At 34.4% G+C, this 23,529-nt stretch overlaps 2 protein-coding genes across 2 annotated transcripts; one reads left to right on the top strand and one right to left on the bottom strand.

The window, feature by feature from the left end:
- The first annotated feature begins 12,570 nt into the window (after nucleotides 1–12,570).
- LOC110110077 (putative clathrin assembly protein At1g03050) lies at nucleotides 12,571–16,108 on the top strand. The gene is made up of 3 exons (XM_020841380.2): nucleotides 12,571–13,261; nucleotides 13,390–13,922; nucleotides 15,566–16,108. Exons 1-3 carry the CDS (start codon nucleotides 12,571–12,573, stop codon nucleotides 16,106–16,108), a joined length of 1,767 nt encoding a protein of 588 aa, XP_020697039.1.
- A 5,482-nt stretch (nucleotides 16,109–21,590) lies between these two features.
- Nucleotides 21,591–22,601, bottom strand: LOC110110079. Its single transcript, XM_020841383.2, has 3 exons — nucleotides 22,449–22,601; nucleotides 22,287–22,349; nucleotides 21,591–21,796 (listed from the first exon to the last, which is right to left on the bottom strand). Exons 1-3 carry the CDS (start codon nucleotides 22,563–22,565, stop codon nucleotides 21,662–21,664), a joined length of 315 nt encoding a protein of 104 aa, XP_020697042.1. The 5' UTR covers nucleotides 22,566–22,601; the 3' UTR covers nucleotides 21,591–21,661.
- Between the last annotated feature and the right edge of the window lie 928 nt (nucleotides 22,602–23,529).

The following is a 23,529-nucleotide window of genomic DNA, read 5'->3' as shown; positions in this document are numbered from 1 at the left end:
CATCATTTAACTGCTAGGTCATTCTTAGGATGTAAAACACTATTTTTCCATTTTCATCCTGGCTCACCTCAAGATACAAATCACCATGGCAGCCTTCTCCAACTTTTGCTACAGTTTTCTGGAAATTATTATGTAACTCTGCTGTTGCTACCAAAGACAAATTCTTTTTTAGAATCACTCATAATGCACCTATATCCATTCATTGGGATTATTGGTGTTATATAGGAAAATTAGAAGACTTCTCAGATGGCCATTATGTTCTTCATGCCACTCCTGACTCTCTCATCAGGGATTTCATTCAGAGTAATTACTGAGCTATTCTAGATGGCATTCCCTCTCCTATCTCTGATGCTATTATGGATATTCCTATTTTTGAGAATTCTAACACCTATTTAGTTTGATGCAATTAGAATTGCAGTAGATTTACTAATTACATTAATGTGTACTACTCGAATTTGCCATCTTGCTCCAGATACAATTGTATTTGGCATTCGAAGCATGCTCTTAGATACTCGTGCTTCACTTGGTTGGCTATTTTTGGGGGTATAAAAACTATAGAAGCATTGCTTAAAACAAACATTTATGTTCCTATTACTTACAGCATATGTCATGTCTATACTGAAAGTGTTACCCATTTATTTTTTGAGTGTTCTTATTCACATGACATTCTACTGGATCTCATGCCCAATTCCAAACACCTTCTTCAGCCAAATATTCTGTAGCTACTTAAATGGATTGATGGTGATAATAGTATTACACAGCTGATTAAAAAGCTATATTTTCTTCTTTTCTGCTGCTGCATTTATTGCATTTGAAAAGAGAGGAACAATAGGAGATTTGGGAACATTTATAACAACAACATTACCACTTCACATAGCATTAAAAAAGCTAATTTTGAGAAAGTTATGAAGTGGAAAAATCCCTTCAAATATCTGAATTTGATATAGTTGTTGTCTTTGCTAGAGTTTATCTATATTTGTTAACTAGTTTGTTGGCTCCCAGTTATCTTTGTATTTCTTATTCTGTCTCGTGGCTTCCATGTTACAGAATTTTCTCTTCACGCTATTTGTCGATTTTTCCTGTTGTGTTGCTATTACTACACCTTGGACGATGATGAGGCTCTAATGCAGGCTCCCCTTTGGACGGTCTTCGGGCAACCAAGGGTCTGAGTATCTTGTTGATTATAACATTATTTCCCTCAGTCTAGGCTTCCTATAGTTTTGAAACTTTTTTTTTCTCTTATGACCTTTCATTTTAATGTTGTTTTGTTCTAATTTTGAGCTAATTTTTGTGCTTTGGTTGAGCAGTTCCTTTTTTTTCTATGGGACATTTTGTTTCCATTTACTTGTAACTTTTTGAGTTAATATACGGGTTAAGCCCAAATTTTCCCAAAAAAAATTGTCTTTCCTTCATAGAAGTTGACACCTAGTTCCTTTTGAAATGATATTCATATACACTGATTTCGGTCAAAAAATTTTTCTATCTACTCAGTTATTAGCATGTCTTTTTTTGGGAAATTTAAGGGTGTAGCCCAAATCCATTAACTATTAAGTTTAATTACATGAAACTCAACATAACACTTTACAACTCAATCTATGAGAAACAATATAAAAAATGAGTTATAAAATAGAAAAAATAAGCAATGTTCAAAATGAAATAGAACTAACAAAGGCAATTGCCTCCAAAAGCAAGATTAAGAATGAGCAAAAATCACTCTGAATACAGATGTAATGTCTTCGATATGAGATAAGGATTTTCTCTTGATTGCACATTATATAGAGAACAAAAGATAATCATTATCTTCCATCAAATCAAAAACCAAAACAAAGCATCCAAGCTAGACTCAATAATAGCATGTTTCAAAGAAATTTCAACAGTGATAGAAAAATGAAAGAGGTTAAGCCTCAACAAAATAGTATTACATAATACAACATCCAACACAAATTTATTGTGAGAAATTAAAAGTTTAATCTTACCAAATTTCTTCCATTTTGTAGATTTGACAAACAATGGCTTTCTTGACAAGGTAACATGTTGTGTAGGAGCTACTAGTAGAATCTTCAAACAACCTAACATTCCTTTCACGCCAAATGTAATATAAAGAGCAGCAAGTATAAATATAATATAAGTTTTTAATAACATTACTTACATGAGGCATATCATGAATGTGTTGAAGAAGTTGAACTAAGATAGGTCTGAGTAAGAAATCATTTGCCCAAGGTATGAGTTGAGTAAGAACAATAAAAGAGTAATCACATTTGAAGAAGAGGTGGGAAGTACTTTCATCAAGTTTGTTGCAAAGTGAGCGGTTAGCTTGAATAGGGATGTTACACCTAATCAAGTTATTTTCAGATTTCAATCCACCAGCAAGAGAAAGTCTTGCATAAAAAAAAAAACCAAAGAGAATAGTTTTTATACCAAGTGTATTTATGCCAAGTAACATGATACTGGTCAGCATAATAATCTTGAAAAAAAAATTTAAAGGTTGAGCAATTAAATTTGAGCCAACATATACCATTTCTAGGAGCTTGTACAATATGTATTATAGAAATAATATTTTAGGCATTAGTTGGAAGGGATAAATGTATGTTCCATCTATTATTGGTAATGAATGTGCAAACATTAGAGGAAATGGGGATGGAATATGGGAGGAAAGAGAAACCAAAGACATCAAAGAGAGACTTACCATTAAACCATAATTCCCAAAGGAATGAGAAAGAGAATTATAGGTAATTTGGAATGTGAATTTACTCTTAACCTTGTGAGCTACAATTGCTAAGTTCTTCTAGAAATATGAAGAATTAGGTGGGATAAGTTTCCAAAGTGATATATATTTATCTTTGCACCAAACCAAAAGAAGCCCAACAGTTGTGAGGAGATGCCAAATGAAAGAACAATAAAAAACATGATTGAGAGCCTGGGTGTTAGGGATACCAATGACACCAAGATTCTGTAGTATATAAGTTTTTTTTTCTCTACTAGGAAATGGGATGGAGATTATGATCATTAGTATTTCCATGAAATAAGAGTTTATCACAAAGTTTATGTATTATTTTGTAAAAAGATTTAGGAATGATAGGTCCTCTTATCCAATAGCCACAATTCCAAAAAAATAGCAGCTTATCCTTCCAATCATCTAACATATAAATAAGCTTTTTGATAGTGGTTGAAAGTCAGAAACATTAAGTCTTTTGGGGGAAATGAGAATGCCTAGATATTTGAGGGAGTAGCATGCAATGGAGAGGTGTAAGATATTATAGATTTTAGTAGAATTAGGAATATTATGGTAGAAAAAGATAGTGCTTTTGTTGTAGTTAATTTGGAGGCTAAAATGCAGATGAAATTCCTTCATAATATTCTTGAGAGAGATGATATTATGAGTAGTAGCCTAGCCAAACACAAGCAAATTATCATCATAAAAAATGTGGGTGTACTGATTACAGTTCATGAGATTGCTATTATAAGTTTTATCCATCCTATGATTATCAAAAAGGCTGAAAAGCCCATCCATAATGAACCAGAAGAGATAGGGTGATAGGGAAAAACCTTGCCTTAATCCAGAAGAGGAGCTAAAGTAACCTTCAAGATATCCATTAAAACAAATCAAGTAATAAACATCACAATACAAGCTCTTATCTATGATAAGAAGACAAAAGGAAAACCTTTTTATTCAAGCCTTTGTAAAGGAAAACTTCTTGAAGTAGTGCCAAAATCTTTTAAGATTGCTAACTTGGCTCAAAAAATCAAGCTTGCTTTGATTTTTAAATTCCCCAAGTAGATTAGGAGCAAGAAAAATGTAATAGATGAAAAATCTTTTGTTAACAAAGCCAACTTAGGTGTGATTTATAATGTATGGCATAAGAACTTCAAGCCAATTAGCCAAGATCTTGGAAATAATCTTGTAGAAGGTATTCTGTAGTGCGATAGGCCTAAAATTAGTGATGTCAGAGGCATGGGGGAGCTTGGTAATCAAAGCAATATCAAAAGATTTAGCAATTATGGGTAAATGATAGGTTCTCCACAATAGGAAAATCGTTATAACCAGTGATAATTTCTGATGATTTGGAAAAAATTTGGCAATTTTCTGCAGTTTATAAACCACCAGAATAAATAATGTAGGAAATGAAAACCAATGGCCAATTTCTGGCTGTAAAATTATTCGGTGACTCAAATAGCTGAAAATAATGAACCCAAAATCGCATCTAAACCGCCAAAAAATTCCAGTGCAAAAATAATCGGGGTCCGCTAGTTTATTACTGGCAGTCTTACCATCAGTAAGAATTGCCAGTATTTCTGGTGGCCAAACCACCAGTTATTACCAATGATAATTAAAATCAATGACAACTTCACACCGTTTTGTATCAAAGTTTTTGGAGGCTAAACCGTCGATTAGCTGGCAAAAACCTATAATATTTGCAAAAAAAATGATAGCCCCCTTTATTTACAAGAATTTCCACAATTACCTACATATAGTTCAAAACATATATAAAATACTTTTGATATTCTAAAATTCAACAGAATAGTTCATATGAAAATATAATACACAATTAAAAATCAACAATGAATAGATATATTTACACAATCCATAATAACCAGAAATAGTTCTTTAAATAAATAATAATGCATATGTTCCATAATCAACATAATATATAAAATCTATAGTTAGATGTTCCAAATCACCAAAAAGCTCTTCAAATAAATAACAACAACATTAATCGTCATCTGTGTCCTCGCTGCCTGTGATTCAAGTGTAAGCTTGCTTTTTTTTTTCTTTTTGATTTTTAGTTCGATATAATTACAACTCTTTCTGTATCTCATTTTGAAACGTTCTCATCTCCTCTATCTCTCTTATCAGGGCAGCAATCCTCTGACTAATAATTTTTTCAGCTCCACTAATATCATAAAATGCTAAAGTAGATGTACTACCCTCATAAGCATATCCCTACGAACCTAAGCCATAAACCCTCCCCCTTTGCCTTCCTCCAATAAGATCTAACCACGTGTAATACTTAGAATTCTTGATCGATCCTGAAGATGATCCCTCACTAGTAGACTACTAACTTTCGTGAAGTCGTATAAAACCATCATGCAAGAATAAATCTATAAAATAAAATTTCTATCTATTTTTTATTATTACTCAAAAAATTATACTCATGTGAGCATATCTCACATTCTCATCAACCCACTGATGATCAGCTTGATGTTGGTGAGTCCTCGTATACAGCTCTAGTGGTGTCGGCTTCAGACTAAGAAACTCTTTTTTGCAAATAAAAAATATAGTTAAAATAATATTCATATATTTATTAAACTAATTAAAAAATAATAATAATCTTTTACCAACCATCCTTTATGATCAGTATGAGGAACTAATCCACCAGTATGAATAGAGCTTCTAAAACCCTCACAATGAGATGCTCTATTTTGCTTATTATGCTCTCTTAATTTGCTGAACTCAGGACTCGCCCAAGCTCTGCTTAAATCAGCTCATACTTTCTCTCCAATTCATAATGGATCCTACCCAAACTTTTTAATATTTGTGAATATGTCCCTAAGATGATTCGATCTTCTCTTCTCAAAATTTATTTTGATCCTTGTACCATGCTTAGGCAACCATCTAAAATCTTTCTGTAGAATATATGCATAGTAAATAATATTTATAAAAATAAAATAATAAATTTTAAGTAATGCCAAATAAATATACCTAAAATTCTCTAAACCACAAATCCATAACTTCATTTGGGATCTTCTTCCATGATAAATAAGGAGTATTATATTTTCTCTGTATGATGTCATGAATCTTGGGGGTAGGCCTTATTGAGGGATTGAAGTTACATGTAAATTTTTTTATCAATAATATATAATATATCAAATTATAATAACTTTACAAAATAAACTGAACTTATGTATCGCCCTCAAGCTCGATATATACATGCTTATCTGCTATTGTTGCAAGTTTCTTAACACCAATCTTTACTTGTGTTGATGGTCTACCTTGTTCTAGCTGTACAATAGGTGGGTAATAATAGGGGTGATGGTAAGGAGGTTAAAGGTAGGTTGATGGAGCTGTTTGTGATGTTGGTGGGGGGTAATATGGATAGAATGAAGTTGAGTGTATTTGATCTAGAGAGAGAAATAGAGGACTTATAAACGTATGAGGAGGAAAGTACCCAGCAAGGGGTGGTACTCCAACAACAACTAGATCTGTCTATCCTTAACCCTGCTCAGTGGGGGACTACTGCTGACTTCTAGGTGGTTGTGATGGTATCACTAGTGGAATTGATCTCAGCTCCTTACCTTTAGTATCCTGTCTAGACCTACTTGGTCTAGTGCTCAACTATTTCTTACGATAAAACTTTGAAGTAAAGGATCTACAAGGAGGATCATCATCTGAAGTCATATGTGATAAAAGAAGCAATTAATAAACCATTGTAACATATAAAAAATTAAGCTGTAATAATTATGAAGATTTGTATATGTAGAAATAAAAGTCTAAACATTTAAACTTTTCATCGGACTGTAACGAATCTAGTTGAAATGCAACTTGAATAAAAGTCTTAACTCCCTCTATAAATTCATCTGCCAATCCTCTTGGACCTGTTAATAATCTGTTATACATCTAATATATCTCTTCTTAGATAGTTATTTGGATGTTAAAGCAAATGTTCCCTACATAGTTATGAAATGAATTATTATAAAAGATGTAGCCTTAAATCTCATTTAAATCTAATAAAGAAATATCATTTTTATATTTTTTAGCCAAATCTTTTTAGGCCTACCACTACCTTTCTTAATATAATTCAAATCTATTACATCTACTTTCCTAATCAGGTCATTAGAAGGCCATTGCTTTAAGCGACCAAACCATATAAAGTGACTTATCTATGTAAACTTAACTTAGTATTATTCTTCTCTTTTAATGCCCAACATTCAACACCATAAAGCATTATAGGTCTCACCACCATCTTAAAAAAAATTCCCTTAAGTTTTGAGGGGGACTTCTCTATCACACGACAAGCCTAATGGATTCCTCCACTTCGACCATCCAACTTAAATTCTATTGATAATATCCCCATCTATTTCACTTTCACTCTAAACAAGAGATCCAATATATCTAAAACATGTACTATTATTAGTGATTTGATCACCCAAAGTCACAATCCCCTCACTAGGTGTATTACTACTAAAATTACACTCCATATATTCATGTTTTAGATCTACTCAAGCAAAAACCTTTAGACTCTAAGGTTAACCTCCACAATTCAAGTTTACCTTCAACTCCCTCTCTAGTCTTATCAACAAGAAGAATATCATCAGCAAAAAGTATAAACTAAAGTACATCCACTTGCAAATGTCTACTAAGAACATACATGAATAAAGAAAAATGATATGGGCTTAAGGCTTTCTCAAAATCAACCTTTAGATTCAAAGGCTAATCTCCATAATTCAATTTACCTTCAACTCCCTCTCTAGTCTTATCAACAAGAAGAATCAACAGTAAAAAAAAAAAATTAACCAAGGTATATCCTCTTGCAAATGTCTACTGTGAACATCCATGGATAAAGCAAAAATTAAGGAAATACACACCTTCGGCTAAGGTGGTCAAACACGAGCAAGGGCGTCGACAGTGAAAGCACGTGTAGTGTTCGATGGCCGTAGTTTTATTGGCAAAATGAAAGTGCACAGAGAGGGGAAGGGTGCTGCTTCTAAACCAAAGAAATAAGCAACGCAAAGAAATAAATAAGAAGGATGGGGCGTCTAATTTTAGGGCCATTTTGGCAGTTTTATGATGATTTTAAGCACCAAAAATGTTTCACATAAAAATGATAGCTAAACTTACGGTAAAAGGCACCAAGTAAAGAAAATACCGACAGTCAATTGACCATCAAAACTTCTGATAGTTTAGTGTTTAATATAAGCGATGGAACCGCCAATTAATAACTACAGTCAAATTGTCAGTAGTTCCAGCAATCAACTGACCGCTTGAAATACCACAAATATTCATCGAATTTCCTACAATAAGTATTTGATAACATTATAAACACTAGTGCATGTGATTAGCCATGTGGCCTTATAGAATTCAAAGGTGAAACAATTAGAACCAGGGACTAGATTATTAGGAGTAAAAAATAATAGTATTTTTTATCTTTTAATCAGTGATAAGGGTTATGATAGAGGGAATCATGTGGTTTGGAATAAATTCTTGAGCTGAACAGTATTGGTAGAAGAGTTAAAGAGCTTTAGAAGTGGAGAATAATGGCTTTAGAGATATCAAATGGATTGTTGTAATATCCCATATGGATGATGATCTCCTTCGTATGATTTTGATTTTTTTCATGTATGAAACTTCCCATATAAAAATTTTAAGTATGCTTCTCCTTGGGAAAGCCATTTGGCTTTGGCTCTATGAATGACTCAAGAAGCCCAAGTTAAATGGGCATTAGAAAGCTTATCACCCAAGGATTGGCCATCATCATTGAGGATATGATTAGAAGGGTTGTTGTTGAATTATTACATGAAAGTATAGTTTTGGCCTCTGAGATCCTTTATAGAATGTTAATGGTTTATGGAAGAGGAGCCCAAACTTTGAGATTTAATATTAGTTTTGAGGGCCTTAATTTTTTGTAAAGAGAGGAAATGGGGTTTTCTTGAACTTGTTGAGAGGAAACATAGATGAGGGTATCTCAAAATTATGGAATCTTGATCCAATAGTTTTTAAAGAGAAATATATGTTTATTCTTTTGTTGAGTTTGAATGTGAGGACTAAAGGTGAATGGTCATAGCACATAAGACCTTTAGTTTTATAGTAAGATAAGGAAAAATTTTGAAGCCAAGCATCACTGACAAGGATTTTATCTAGCTTGATTTGGATGAGATTTTCAATCCTTCAATTAAACTAAGAACAATGGAGACCTACGGAGGCAACTCAGGCAAGGTCCTTGGTGGCAGTGTCAAAGGCTTAATTATTAAATTCCCATAATTTGTTTTTAGGGATAATATTACCCGTATATTTTTCTTGAGGGAACTTATACAATCTAAAGTCTCCCAAAATGATCCAAAGGGAGGGAGATTCTGACATTTTTTTTTATTATTGTAAAAAATAAAAAAAAAGATAATTTAGTGACAGAGTTAAAAGCATAAATAACACTCATTTAAAAGGGGGAATAGAGCCATAGGAAATATGGTCATGAAGTGATAATAGAGATGTTGAAGGTCAAAGAAGAGGCATTCCACTTAATCCAAATCCTATCAGGATTAGAGAATGTAAAATTATTATAAGAGTCTTCACTAGAAAAAAATTTTGTTGGAGGTAGAAAACCAAGTTATTGACAACAAAGAGTCATGAATTTTTTCCTAGAGAATACAAAGAAAATCAAGGTTGAAGGAGTTCACTAAGTCCTTAAATTCGAGGACTTATTTGGGGATATTAAAGCCCTGAATATTCAAAGTGGCTATTATTGGGAATCACATTTAGTTTGGGGATTAGGTTATCGCCTTTCTTGGCATTTTTAGCTTTGGAGCGTCTTGTGGACGAGCTTAGCATTTGGTAAATGTGGGTAGAAACTTTCACTATAATATTATGAAGTTGGTCCTATTGGGATAAGGCTGCAAATTTGTTATGGGAATTAGGTAAGCATGAGATAAAGCATATGTTGTGGATTTTATAATGCCACCAATACCTTCATAGGGGAGTTTAAGTTAGGCATGAGGATGAATTCTGTGGTGATAGTAGAAGAGGAAGGTTGGAATGCAAGTTAAACTTAATGGTTAGGGGGTTATGTGGAAGGTTGGTTGTTATGTAGGTTCATTTTTATTGGTCACAAAGGATTGCAGATTAATGACCTGGGGAGCTTGGAGAGGTTTATATGCAAAGATTATGGTTGTAGAAAGTGTTTGAGTGGTTCGGCTAATGGTGTGGGAACGTCTTGATTTTCTGCTCACACTCAGACCACAAGTGAATTGGTTGGTGGGTTGAGTGGGTTTGATATGGCAGGGGGTTTGGTAGATGAACAAAAGAGTCACATCATATGCATGAGGTTAACTTCCAGTTATATTGAAGTGGGAGAACAAAGATTTTTTTAGAAATATAAATTTCAAATTTAGAAAATTGGGAGTAGCTTTTCACTTGGACACATACACATGCAAATGTGAGTTGAGTTTTATCATTAGTGAGTTTGTTAACAACAGAAGGGCAACCAATTGAGCTAGGTATCTTAAAAATACCCTCGGGGTTCCAACATGAAAGATGAGGACCAGGAATTTTAATTTACAATAGGATAGAGGAAAAATATTCTTTCTAAGGTCAAAAGGGTAGGGGGACCATTTTTCAATTATAAAAGGTTTGAGAAGGAAGAACCATGGACCCCCACTCAAATCATATTATATTATTTTCGTAAAGATATTAACAACAGAAAAAAATCACTAAGATTTAGGAGGGAGAAGTTACCTTTGAGAGCCCACAACTTCTTTATGGCAGAGAGTATGGCTTCATAATATGATATTCTTCTAATGGAGTAGCCGATAAGGGAGAGCCCTCACTCATTAGAGCCTTTTTGGGTCTCTCCTTTGGTAAACTCAATGATGGTGTCTTTTGGTGGAACAAAGTTCAAAGGGAAATTTTTGGAGGCGAAAGAGATTTGAGTAAGGAGTGTTTTCCAATTGAGGCTTAAAGGAGAAGAAGGACTTCTTGGTTTTTTAGGATTTGTGGTGATTTTATTTGGGGGAAAAGAGGAATAAGGGTTGGAAGAGTTGAATAAGGGTGGAAAATCTTAATCGGAGAAGGACCTAGAGGTGAAGGAGTGTAAATCCATCATCTAAAATCTAGGCAATTTTCTATTAATGATTCTTAATTTTAAGTTAATTAGTAACTATTAGCTTAGGAGTTTGAATGGAATGGTTTTGAGGTCAAACAAGTGAAAAACTAGAATTTCTTTATGGGCACCGTGACTTTGAGCTCTATTATTTTTTGACAAAAAAATAGATTTTGAGCATGTGTCATGGAGCAGGGTTTCTAAGGAGTATATTTTGGAGCATCTCAAGGGTTTTCTAGGGGCACTATGACACTAAAAAAGCGAGTGTTATAACGCTAGGTCATAATAGTAGAAATATGATATTAAAATATCTAAAACTATTTGTCATTTCCCATTCCCTTAGCCACCTTGCCAGAGAAGAGAAAAGGAGTAGGGAGAGAAGAAGAAGAAGAAAGTGAAAGAAAAGGGAGGAATTTTATAGGCAAAAGCTTAGGAATTGATCGTTAGGCTAGTTAGAGAAATTATAGTGCTCTAGGTAGACTCCTAAACCCCTATTTCTGATTTTAATTCTAGAAAGTTTATAAAAAGATATGATTTTTTTTTAGTTTTTTGAATTTTTTACCATGTATTTTTAATATTTTATTACATGCAATATTGTGAATGATTTGGCTATATGAAATTAAGTTTTCAATATTTAAATTTTCCTATCTTATTTTTTGAATATTTTACTGAATTGAAGCTTTTCTAGTGTTGACCTCATTCTTGCATAAGGTTCATCAATCAAAACCAAATACGAAACCAAGATCAAATCCAAATTCTCAAACCAAAAAAAAAAGCCAAAAGCCTATGTCTCATAACGCTTTTTGAGTGATTTTTCAATCACCTCAAAACTAAATCAAATGACCTCTGATTCATGATCTGTCAGTTGCATATTAATTAGGCATGTCCCTAAAGTCAAACCTCCAAATTTGAGGCCAATCCAAGGTATATAACCCTAAAAACTAAATTGATTCCCAAAGGCTATAAAACCTTAAAATATTTACAACCCATACCACTAGACTTTGCATCTCATGAAATTTGACCTTGTGACCTTCCCCAAAATCTTTAAATATGTCAAAAATCATTTTTATCGCATGTTAAAACCATAAATGAACTTTTGGTAGACCCTGGTTGACCCAAGTTGGCCATGGGCCCACTTGACCCCAAAACTCTTTAAGGGGAATACTACAACACATCATATGTGATTTAGAGAGTTTGAGGTACATAATTTTTTATATTTTATTTTAATTCATTTTATTATATCCAAGGAGTTTCCAATGACCGTAATAGATAGCATTGGAAGACTTTGTAGTGGTGATCAACTAGATTAAAGGGCATACTAAATAAAAAAATCCTCATATAAATTTTTTTCAAACTTATAAGCTATTTAAATTTATAGAAATTATTTCAAATAACAAAAAAGTAAAATCGGATCTCTAACTATACTTAGCAGAGGCTCAGCCTCACCAACGGCATAAAGCCACAAAAACAGAAAGGAAGAAGTCAACGCGATTTCTTCCAAACCCAAACCCGCAGTCCCAGCCCGCGGTCCGCATCCGTTGCAGCCTGCCCTTTCATCCGCAAAGAGAAAACAGAACACGAGAAACCATTACCAAAAACAGGAAATCAAAATCGCCAAGAAATCAACAAACAGAACAAGAGAGGAGAGCCAAAGCGAGAGAGAGAGCACCATTGATCTATCTCTTCTCTCTCATCTCCCCTTCCTCCTCTCTTCTTCAATATCTCCAAACTACATGATCAGAACAACCCAACAAAGGAAAAAATGGCACCAAGCAAGATACGAAAAGCGCTGGGCGCAGTAAAAGATCAAACGAGCATAGGCCTCGCAAAAGTGAGCAGCAGCACCACGCTGGCGGAGCTCGAGGTTGCCATCGTGAAAGCAACCCGCCACGACGAGTACCCCGCCGAGGAGAAGCATGTGCGGGAGATACTTTCCCTGACATCCTACTCCCGCACCAACATCGCCGCCTGCGTGGCTCTCCTCTCCCGCCGGCTCGGCAAAACCCGGAGCTGGGCGGTGGCGCTCAAGGCCCTTGTGCTCATCCACCGCCTGCTCGCCGACGGTGATCCCGCCTACGAGCGGGAGGTTTTCTTCGGGACGCGGCGCGGCACGCGGATGCTCAATATGGCGGATTTTAGGGACGCGGGATCGAGGTCTGATGCGTGGGATTTTTCGGCCTTTGTGAGGACTTATGCGAGGTACCTTGATGAGAGGTTGGAATACAAGATGTTTGGGAGGAGGTACAGGGGAGGATCGGCGACGTTGTTGTCCGCGACGGTGGGGTGGTCGGGATGGAGGAGGATGGGGAGGGATGAAGAGGGGGAGGAAGGGGAGGGAGCGGTGACTCCGGCGAGATTGACGCCGGTGAGAGAGATGAAGACGGATCGATTGTTGGTGAAGGCGCATCATCTCCAGATGTTGCTAGACAGATTGCTTGCCTGCCGTCCAACGGGTAATTAATGACCAACAAAATACTTCTTCATATTTGAATGTATTGATAAATCAAAAACAGGAATTTCAAATTCCCTGTTTTCAAATAGGATTGAAAATTTTAGAATTTGGCTCTGCTATTACGCGCAGGGGTTGCCAAGGACGACAGGATCGTAGCAATGGCATTGTACCCAATCATCAAAGAGAGCTTCCAAATATACTTGGACATGACGGAGATCACCTCCGCTTTCGTGGACCGCTTCACGGAGCTTCTCGTTACGGACTGCGTCCGCGTTCACGATCTCTTCTCCAAGCTCTCCAAGCAATTCGAGGAGCTCGACTCCTTCCACTCCTGGTCACGCGCCGCCGGCATTGCCCGCCCCTCCGATTACCCTGAAATCGAGCACATCACCGAGAACAACCTTAAAGTTATGGAAGAATTCATCCGAGAACGTTCCTCGCTCCCGAACCGCCAGCTTTCTCAACGCCCTGCCACGCAAGAACAGGATGCCGCTTTTCAAGCCGTCAAGGACGTCAAGTCCATTCAGGCGCCACCGCCTGAGGAGCCGCCGGAGGAGGTGGAGGAGATTGGAAATGAGTTGGCAGAGTTGGCAGCAGCCCCGGAAGCGGCGCCTGCGTCGACTACAGAGGAGGAGAAGCTAGCAGACTTGCTCCATATTCAGGTAAGCGCTGTATGAAACAAAGGAATAGAATGAAGCTTGATTTTTTTAACGGAAAAAAATTATTTAAGACATGATCATATGAACGTGGGCTTTAAAATTTTTTAATTTGCGTTTACAATATCTAAATATTATATTAATCTTAAAATAAATTAAAAATTTACATATATGTTTTGATGTGGTTTAAACACTAAAATATTATTTAAATAAATATAAAGATTCAAGTAATCAATATTTACATACATAAGAATATTATTTATTATGATATGTATGTAAATTATCTTTTTTATTTTTTTTCAAACCCTTAAATAAAAAATCATAAATTCAAATGTTTGATCATAACACGATGAAATCATTCAAAGTTTTAAAAAAGGAAAAAAAAAAGTGTCCTGATATAATTTATATCATAATATAGTTAATAATCATTAAATTTATTTTAGGATGAGTGCAATATAAATTATTTATATATTACAAGAAATTCAATAATCTTAAAGTTATCAAGTACAAATTATATAGGATATATTGACATAATTTTTATTCTTTTTGCAAAGGAAAATTATGAGTTATAAAATTATTGTGCTTATGTAAATTGAAGTTATATTATTTTTTATAAAAAAGTAATTAGGTGTTAATATTATAAACAAATAAGTCTAAAAAATATAATTTAATTATTGTTTATGACCAATTTTACGTTAGATATATATTTTTACACTTTGGTAATTTTAGATTATTAATATTAATTCAAAAACATTATTTTCTTAATTTAAGCATAATTATATTTCTACAAAAGTATAAATATACATAAAATATTTTGTCCAACGGTTATTTATATGATTAATTTATTATTGAACTTTCATTTGACTGACTTGATTAATCAATCAATTAACCCATAACTTAATTAGGAATATTCATTTCTTGGGGGCAAAATTTAGGGATATTTCTTGTAAACATATCAAATATGATTTATTTCAAATCGTATATTTAAATACTAAAAATTATTGCATATACTCTAAATTAATAGACAGAAGGTTTTTTTTTATAAAAAATATTATTTCTAAATAGCAAAACTTCAACTATTTTGGGATTTTCTGATTATTCTGGGTCAACTTTCAAAATAGTCTGATCTTGATTATTTGTATATGATCAATTTAGTCTATAATATTACCGAAATTAATCCTTAGATTATACATAATTGATTCAAAATGATCCATTTACGACTGAATTAAGATCAATTTTATAAAATCATGGAATAATTTGAGATTAATTTTATATCACAATTATAATATGAGGCTATTTTTTATCAATTTTATATAATTAAGGAACTAAATTAAGATAGGACTAAGGCTTCGTTTTGAATAATTTTCTTATTATTTTGTAAAGCAATTTTTCATCACAAAAAAATTTAGTTTAAAATTTTTTTTTACTAAAAAATTATTTTAAAAAATAGCAAGAAAGCAACTCCAAATGAGAAAAATTATTATGCGTCGAGTTCATACTCATACAAAGATATTTTAATTTTCTCTTTCTCTCTCTTATGCACAAGATGTGTATAAAAAAAATAAAAAATAAAACACTACGACTACATACTAGTAGTCATCCACCAATATCCCAGTTTATATTCCCTCTGATCTGCACTTTATCTCCAGGAAGATCCAGCGACCAGCGAACGTAACCCGGACAGCCTCGCTCTCGCCCTGTTCGACGGCATTCCGGCTGAGCCGCCGCCGGCGCAGCCATGGGAGCCGTTCAAGGAAACGGCCGATTGGGAAATGGCACTCGTCGAATCCGCGAGCACCTTCCACGAGCAGAAGCCGGCGTCAGCCAGCGGATTCGACATGCTGATGCTCGAGGGAATGTACAGCCAGGGCACCGCTACGGATGCTAGAGTTGGAGGAAACGCCAGCAGTATGGCTGTGATGGCACCGGCGGCGCAGGGGATGCTGGCATTGCCGGCCCCAGCAAGCGGCGGCGTCAGAGCAAGCGGGTCAGGCGACCCTTTTGAGGCTTCGGCGGCAGTAGCGCCGCCTCCGTGGGTCCAGATGTCGGAGCTGGAGAGGAAGCAGAGGTTGTTTGTGGAGGAGCAGCTGATGTGGCAACAGTATGCTAGGGATGGGATGCAGGGGAAGCTACCGGCGACGGGAGGTGGGGGCTATCCATATAACAGGGGAGGATATACACAAAGGTTTTAATTTCGTAAGATTTTTCTGTGAGTTCATAAAAATTATGCCGAAGATTACTTTGTGATTGATACTGATCGATTATATCAGTATTAGTATGATATATATGTTCAAGGAGAGAAAGGAGAGAGGCGAGGGCGGGGAGTCCACCGGAGCTGATGAGGATCACCAGCCGTTGGATCGGGGAAGTTGGTTTTGCTTGCCTGTATTGTTCTACACGATAAGCTGTGGTAAGCGTTGAAAACAGGAGAAACTGTCACATTAGATTAACCCCTCATTCTCTTATAAAATCTATTTTTATAAATAATAAGGATATTGCAGTCAATGTTCTATGGATATCTGAAATGATTATCTGTTTTTTAAATTATTCTGTTGTTCAGAAATCTTTGTTAATTGGATTGTTGACAGTTCCTGTATCAACCTGCTAAAGTTTGTGGTCTAGCTTATTTTGTAGGGATGAGAATTCTACTCTTAGTAGTTTTGAGTAATGATAATGGTGGTTGCCGGTGGTAGTAGTTAACTAGTGGTCGTCACCAGCAACGATGGTTTGCTGGTTGGAAAATACAATAGAGCTCTTTAGTTTTGCTTATCTTATCTTTCTTCTTTCTCCTCCCTCTTTCAGTGAAGAATAAAGGGTCTGTTGATATTTTTTTTGAAATGGCATGACTGGTAAATAGGAAGAAAATCAAGTGCAAGTCTGAAGAGTTTCAATGGACAACCGATATCAACTCCCTCGATTATGGATCATTTATCGAGTATTTAAGTGCCTTAATGACGACAGAATTCAGTGATCTTGGGCCTGTTGGATTCTTCTAATCTAGCCGCTCGATTCGACTACAATCATGTCATAATTGAATATCATTTGATCATCAAATTATTGCTCTATATAACCTTCATAGGCTTGTGGTCATTTGATTTGGACCGATTTAGGCTTGAATTGGATGAAATTGTTAGGTTTGTTTCATTGAGATGTTCAATTTGACTACAAGCTGCTTAAATCAGAGTTTGAATGGTCTCAATCCTAATTTTTTAAAACCTTCAACTCATATTTGCACCGAAATTCATGACCGATCAAGATAATTGTTTTCATTATATATCACTTTTCATCCTCAATTGATGTTGAACTATCATCCATTTTTTCCTTCAGTTAGCTGTATTTGTTGGCGATCAGCACAATCATTGGATTAATAAAAATATTTGAGATTGGAAGGTTTTGAGTAAGTATTTTCCTTGTCCTGGGCTCTCTGTTTGACAGGAAGCTTCGTCTTAGCCATAGAATGGCTATGAGCATTAATCATGAATGAGATCTCATCTAATGACTTACCAGCATATATGATGAGAACAACATCAAACAGAACATAATATATTGCACTTTATTTTAATATTTCTGGTTTTATTTGTAATTCTCAGTTATCAAAGGACTTTTATGATAATTATTATTTAGAGCTTTATCATTCCTATTATAAATAAAATGAAACTATAAGTCTAGAATATATATAATTTCTTTCCATAATGCAAAAATAGTAAATAAAAGAAGAGATAATTTTAAGAGCATCTACAACTGAACGTCTTTCGCGCATTTGTAATTTCACGAGCCTCTAGTATTACGGCAAATTGAAAATCATTTTTTGCATTTCCTCTCATTTGTAAATAGTGTGTCACGGTATTCAAGACACTATAAAAAATAGGATTTTACACAGCAGTTGTTAAGAGCCAAAATATTGTTTTAGTATCGATTTTGACTGCTATAATTAGCACGGGTTTTAAACGGTGCAATTTGAACCGGCTTTAACGAAGACTAGCCCTTGAACTGAATCCCTAATTCCCAAATTTAATATGCTAGAGCTTGCGGTCTTTCATCTTCCCTCTTCTTTCGTTCATGAGATGACGTTCAAGCCCTAGCTCGTGATCGGAGCGAACCACCGAGATGTTGTCGTAGAAGCTGCTGTCTTAGGAGCACATCAGTCTTTAGGCCCGTCCGCTCACATCTTGCTTGCGCTTCTCCTCACGCGAAAACCCATCCCAGTCGAACCTTTTTCGGTGTGATTCTCTTCCCCTTCTTCCTCCTCTTCTTCTTCTTCTTTGATATATTTATTTTAGTGATTTGCAATTAGTGTTTTCCATTTTCAGGAAAGCTTTGCTGCATTTGCTTTCTACACTATATCATTCTTTAATTGCTTCTCGTGTGGAACTCTAGCAAATGATGATTTTTGCCAATATTTTAATTTATTTAAATTAATATTGTAACTTAGCATTTGAAGAATTAAATTTCTATGATTATGACTACATTGACATTTTTTTCATTGAAGCTATATAGGTTTAAAAGTACTAGAAGGATTATCCAAGCATGCTTCAGTTAACTAAAGAACTTTTTCACATGAATAAAATTTTTGCCATTTCTTAAACTTGAAAAAGATGGTAAATTTTTGGATTTCTTACAAATTTCTTGTACGTTGATTTTAGCTTATCATAGTAGTGGCAATGAAAACTCGTGGTGATCACGAACTGTATGAAACATTGAACCAAAAAGATCATGAATGATCATACAATATAGATTATTAGGGATTCTTGTTTCTCTATGCAATTCTGAAAGATGACTTGATAATCTCCTCATTTGGTTGAACCGCTCTTGATCCTTTCTTGGTTTTTTAGTACCTACTAATGAATTTTTTTTGTGGGTTATTACACAACATATGAGCTTCACAATAGGCTACACATTCATTTTCTATATATGAACATCACTAGAACCTTGGGGATTAACTAATATAATCCTTAGGAGTGTTTAGGTAAAATGACCAAGCATATTCATAACATGAATATTTCATATAGATGTGTTCCAATCAATAGAGTTGAAGTTTATCAACCTTTAGTGTGTTGATAAATGGGAGTTGATGCTATAGTTTGTGTGTTATAAGTAATTTCAATACTAATAACTTATATATATATATATATATATATATATATATATATATAAGGAAATATAATAAGGATGGTAGTAAATTAAATATATTGTAGACTAGCCTAAATTTTAAATGTTCTATAAGTAATATTGTCAACATCAAAATTTGTTGATCTAGAATAGCACAAGAACTTTTTAATTGAACCCCATCTTCATCACCAGCTTAACACTTATTTTTCTAGCCAACCACCACGACCATATCCTATATTGTGTTATTTTATTCTTTAATATAATCAACTTTAAGAATTAACTTGTGATATTTAGTTTGAGATATAATATGATCACAAGTTTATGAAAATGATTGTTGCATAAAAATTTGAGTGACCTAAAGAATCTTTATTCTTAACGGTGACTTGGAAACTCATTTTTCACTTAATATGGATAAGAGTTGTATAACAAAAGTCAAGTAGAGTTCTGATTATGTAACAAGTGTAAACAATTTCATAGAGTTTGCAAGTCGAAGCAAGAATTTATCAAAAAAAAAATTATGTCAGTGCAAGTCATGCATTAATAGACACTTCAATTCTATGAAATATGTGAAAGACCATTTAATTTCCAAAGGATTTTTTGCTGGATAGATTACTATTATGGAGAATTAACAGACTACAAATATGACACCTGGTCGTCTGAAGATGCTAAACAGAGATAAGTAATTTTACTCTAGTTATAAATTTGTATACATAGTTTGTTACTATTTTTTATTTCTTTAACAGAGAAGTTTACTAAATTTATTATAACATAGATACAACCTTGCGAGCTATTGGCTGACACAAAAGGATAGGATTGCCGAGGCTATTGAAAAGGTGTTCAGTAGAGTTATAGGGCCTGAACATCTAGGAAAAGTTAGAACCCATGGGTTTGGTGTCACTTCTGCACGATATTTTCCTCATAGCACGAATAAGAGCAGTAGCGGTGGAAGCAGTTTAAGTCAAATAGTAAATCTAAAAGAGGAGGTTAACTCGTTACATATTGAAATGAGGGAATTCATACAACAGTCTTTACAAGACAATATGAAAGCTTATATAAAGAGATTCTAAAAGAAGCCCTAAATTTTAATTTGGCGCTTCTGATCGTCAAGTATAATCTAAGATCGTCCTGTACTATTAATTCAAAACAGCACTTTCAGCTAGTACGAAAAGCACTAGTCTTGACGATCGATTCAATAAATTATTCTAATCATCCTATATGATTATGCGATCGTCCTGTACGATTAGTTCAATCTCTTAGACTAATCATCCAATACTATAGCTGTCCCATGCAGTGATCAGTTCTTAACGCACATAGTTTGAGGATTGTCTACATGATCAATGAAAATTTATGATTTTTTGTTTGGACGATGGACGGCGTTTAATTATCGTTTAATGCAAGAATTAGTTTGTATAGTACAATCGTCTCTGATCGTCATGTACGATCTGATTGAAAAATTGAACCATAATTAAACACCCAATCACAAGATCAATTTAAGCATGATTGTCATCAATCATAAAGTACAACGAGGATCGTACGGTATGATTAGACACATATTTTGAATATTAAAATATTACCTAAATTATGATGGACGGTTGTTTTGCTAATTATATAAAATCGTCCTGTACGATCTAGATCGTACAATATGATGAGTTTAACCACTGTTAATATAATGAGGTGTCCTAATTAAAGTTTTCTATTTTGACTAATCGTCCAGTACGATACCAATCGTACTGTACGATTAATTCAAAAAATAAAATTTTTCTAACTCACCAACCGACTCCCTTGAGTGTGTGTGTGTGTGTGTGCAAGATTAGTATTCACCATATACATGATTTGACTCAAAAAAGGCAAAATTACATTGAAATTGCAATTACAAACAGACTCAATTCTAATATACTCGATTTTGAGCTAGCTGATAGAAGTTGCAAGTGAATGGTAGACCTGAAATATTAGTGAGTAGAACAAAACAGATATGCAGTAAATTGAAATAGCATAGTAAAAAATTTAATAATATTTGTTATTATCAAAATCACAGAACTTGGGTCCAAATTTCTAAGAGGTTGAAGGTATATATTTTAGTGTTAGAAATAGAATTGTCAGTTGGAGATGCCATAAGTCGGGATCGTGCCTACACTTTTAAGAAAAAAATAATAACACTATCAAAATTAAAATTAAAATTTCAAAAACATACCTATATAATATAATATTTAAATATAAAAAAAGGCTGAGTAAAATTGTAGCAATGTTTTTTCAGTCGTTGCTTTCCTCAATTCAGAGTTCAACATCAGCAAAATCACCAAAGGAGACTATACAATCAAACAAAAAAAATTATCAAAATATTATCTCAAAATAAATTTAAATTGTTATATTTATTTTAAAATTAATATTATACTTTAAAATTTTTATTTCAATAATCATTGAATAAATAAATTTTAAACTCATCATAATATAAATCATATTAAGATATTATGATAGTTTTATCAAAATCTTAACTATCAACATGGTGATAATTAAATATTATTACCAACTCGATAATTAAAAAGACATACTTTAATTGCATATTAACAAGTAACATTTGCATGAATTTATTTATGTAGATCAACAAATGTTTAAGAGCTTCGAATTAAATCTCTTAATTAAAAAGGAGCTGTGCTGATGTCCCGAAATCCTTCAAGCACGCCGAAGCTCCTTTGTTTGCCGATGAGATCGGATAAATCTGTATCGTCCAAGTTCTGCCTGCCTTCAGTAACGTTGAGCACCGGCTGCAAACCCTAATCATGAAATTAAACTTTTAATTAAGATTATATTGAATAACCATAATGCAATTATGAGTTTTAATTATCATTTTGTAGAACACAACATAAAAAATTATATATTTTAATACACATCTAATTATAATTTATCTTTCTGGATGTTCATTAATTATATATGAATGTTAGCGAGCTACTGCCGAAATTTGAAAAAAATCTTAGTTTCAATCAGATTTCTTAACCTTATCTAAACCACAAAGCACAAGTGTTTGTTTTTGCTCTCTTAAGTTCGGTTTGGAACAGTTTTCATACTGCTTTCAAAAACGATTTTTTAGTACAAATTTTTTCCTAGAATTTTTTGTATTGAAAAGTATCCAAAAAAACTGTCCCAAACGAATCTTAGTTTCTACGAAAGATCTTTTCTGATAAGATTTCTTACAGCCCAAAACAAATCAACAACAACGAGAGGAAGAATAACTTTCAAGCATGAAATCAAAAGCTAAAAACTCACCTCAGTAAAAATACTTAGAGCCTCCTCCATTGTCTTGTTGCTGAGCACATCTAAAGCTGCTTCCTGTCATAAAAAAACCAAATTAATTCAGCAATAGATATAATTATAGAAGTAATCAATGAATAAAAAACAAGGGGAAGAAGATTAATCAGAAAAACAAACCCTCGCGTACTGTATCTGACACAAAGAAAGAGTTCGGGGCTCTTTCTCTAAGGAGAATTTCCTCTCTATTTCCAGCTGATCTGTACCCATTTCAATCACTGCAAATTCTCCCAGCATAAAAAAAGAGACGATTGGGAGGGAACAGAGACGGAGGCTTCAGAGTAATAATAACAATAAGCAAATCCTTCAGCTTAAAACATCTGCATGGAACAGAAGAAAAAGAAGAATGAAATTCTTTTAACGGCCGGTGGCGTGAACTATATAAATGGCGGGGTCGGTGAAATAGAAGGAGCTTTTGGGACAAGTGTAGCCGAAAAGAAAGGACCTTCGTACACGTGGCGAGAAAATGTGTTAATAGATGACACGTGGCACGACGCGGTCGGAGCTCATCGAAAATATCTGCTGTAATAATTCTTTTTTACACAGGGAAAAGGTGGGAGAGACAGAGAAGGCCGGGCTGGGCCACGTTGCATAAGAAGAGATCGTCTCACGTGCTCCGCATAGGCGGCCTGGGTACTGTGGGTTGGACGTGCTGGGTATCAAAGCAGGTTCACGGATCGGTTGATCGGATTTGGAGCAAATCCATTTAATAAACAGGTTAAAAATTAAAAAATCGTATACTTCTGCAGTAGTGCAGTCAGGGAAAAACTTATAAGTAGCTGTTGGTGATGCCTCAAATTTATCTCCACTCTTCACTACAAGAAAATAGGTCAATAGCGATAAAAAATTAGAGACAAAAAAAATGGTCGCCAAAGATATTTTTTTAGCTATAAAAAGTGACTATGGCCTCACACTGTTAGAGTATACGTACACGTCAGCAAGTCAAATGCTGACTTGTCTCCTCCGTACGGTCCAATCAAGATCTTTCCTTCTTGATATCTGTCTAGCTCCCATCTATGTCTTTAAATACTCATGTAATGTAATCAGTGTACATGTACAATTAGGATGTCAATTTCGGGTCACGGGTCGGGTTCGGGTTGAACCCGAAACTGACCCGGCACTATTCGGGTCAACCCGAACCCGACCCGTTTTTAAAAACGGGTCGGGTTCGGGTTGACCCGAAAAGTGCCGGGCCAGTTTC

This window comes from Dendrobium catenatum, unplaced genomic scaffold, assembly GCF_001605985.2.
Source record: "Dendrobium catenatum unplaced genomic scaffold, ASM160598v2 fragScaff_scaffold_1428, whole genome shotgun sequence".
In the NCBI taxonomy this organism is placed as follows: domain Eukaryota; kingdom Viridiplantae; phylum Streptophyta; class Magnoliopsida; order Asparagales; family Orchidaceae; genus Dendrobium; species Dendrobium catenatum.
Note: the sequence above shows the minus strand (reverse complement) of the source record. Positions and strands in the feature narration are given on the sequence as shown.

Coding starts and splice junctions, on each gene's coding strand:
- LOC110110077 (XM_020841380.2), top strand. CDS start 12,571: ATGGCACCAAGCAAGATACGAAAAGCGCTGGGCGCAGTAAAAGATCAA. Junction 13,262..13,389: donor GCTTGCCTGCCGTCCAACGG/GTAATTAATGAC, acceptor TATTACGCGCAG/GGGTTGCCAAGGACGACAGG. Junction 13,923..15,565: donor CAGACTTGCTCCATATTCAG/GTAAGCGCTGTA, acceptor CTTTATCTCCAG/GAAGATCCAGCGACCAGCGA.
- LOC110110079 (XM_020841383.2), bottom strand. CDS start 22,565: ATGCTGGGAGAATTTGCAGTGATTGAAATGGGTACAGATCAGCTGGAA. Junction 22,350..22,448: donor GTCAGATACAGTACGCGAGG/GTTTGTTTTTCT, acceptor TTTTTATGACAG/GAAGCAGCTTTAGATGTGCT. Junction 21,797..22,286: donor CTCTAAGTATTTTTACTGAG/GTGAGTTTTTAG, acceptor TTTCATGATTAG/GGTTTGCAGCCGGTGCTCAA.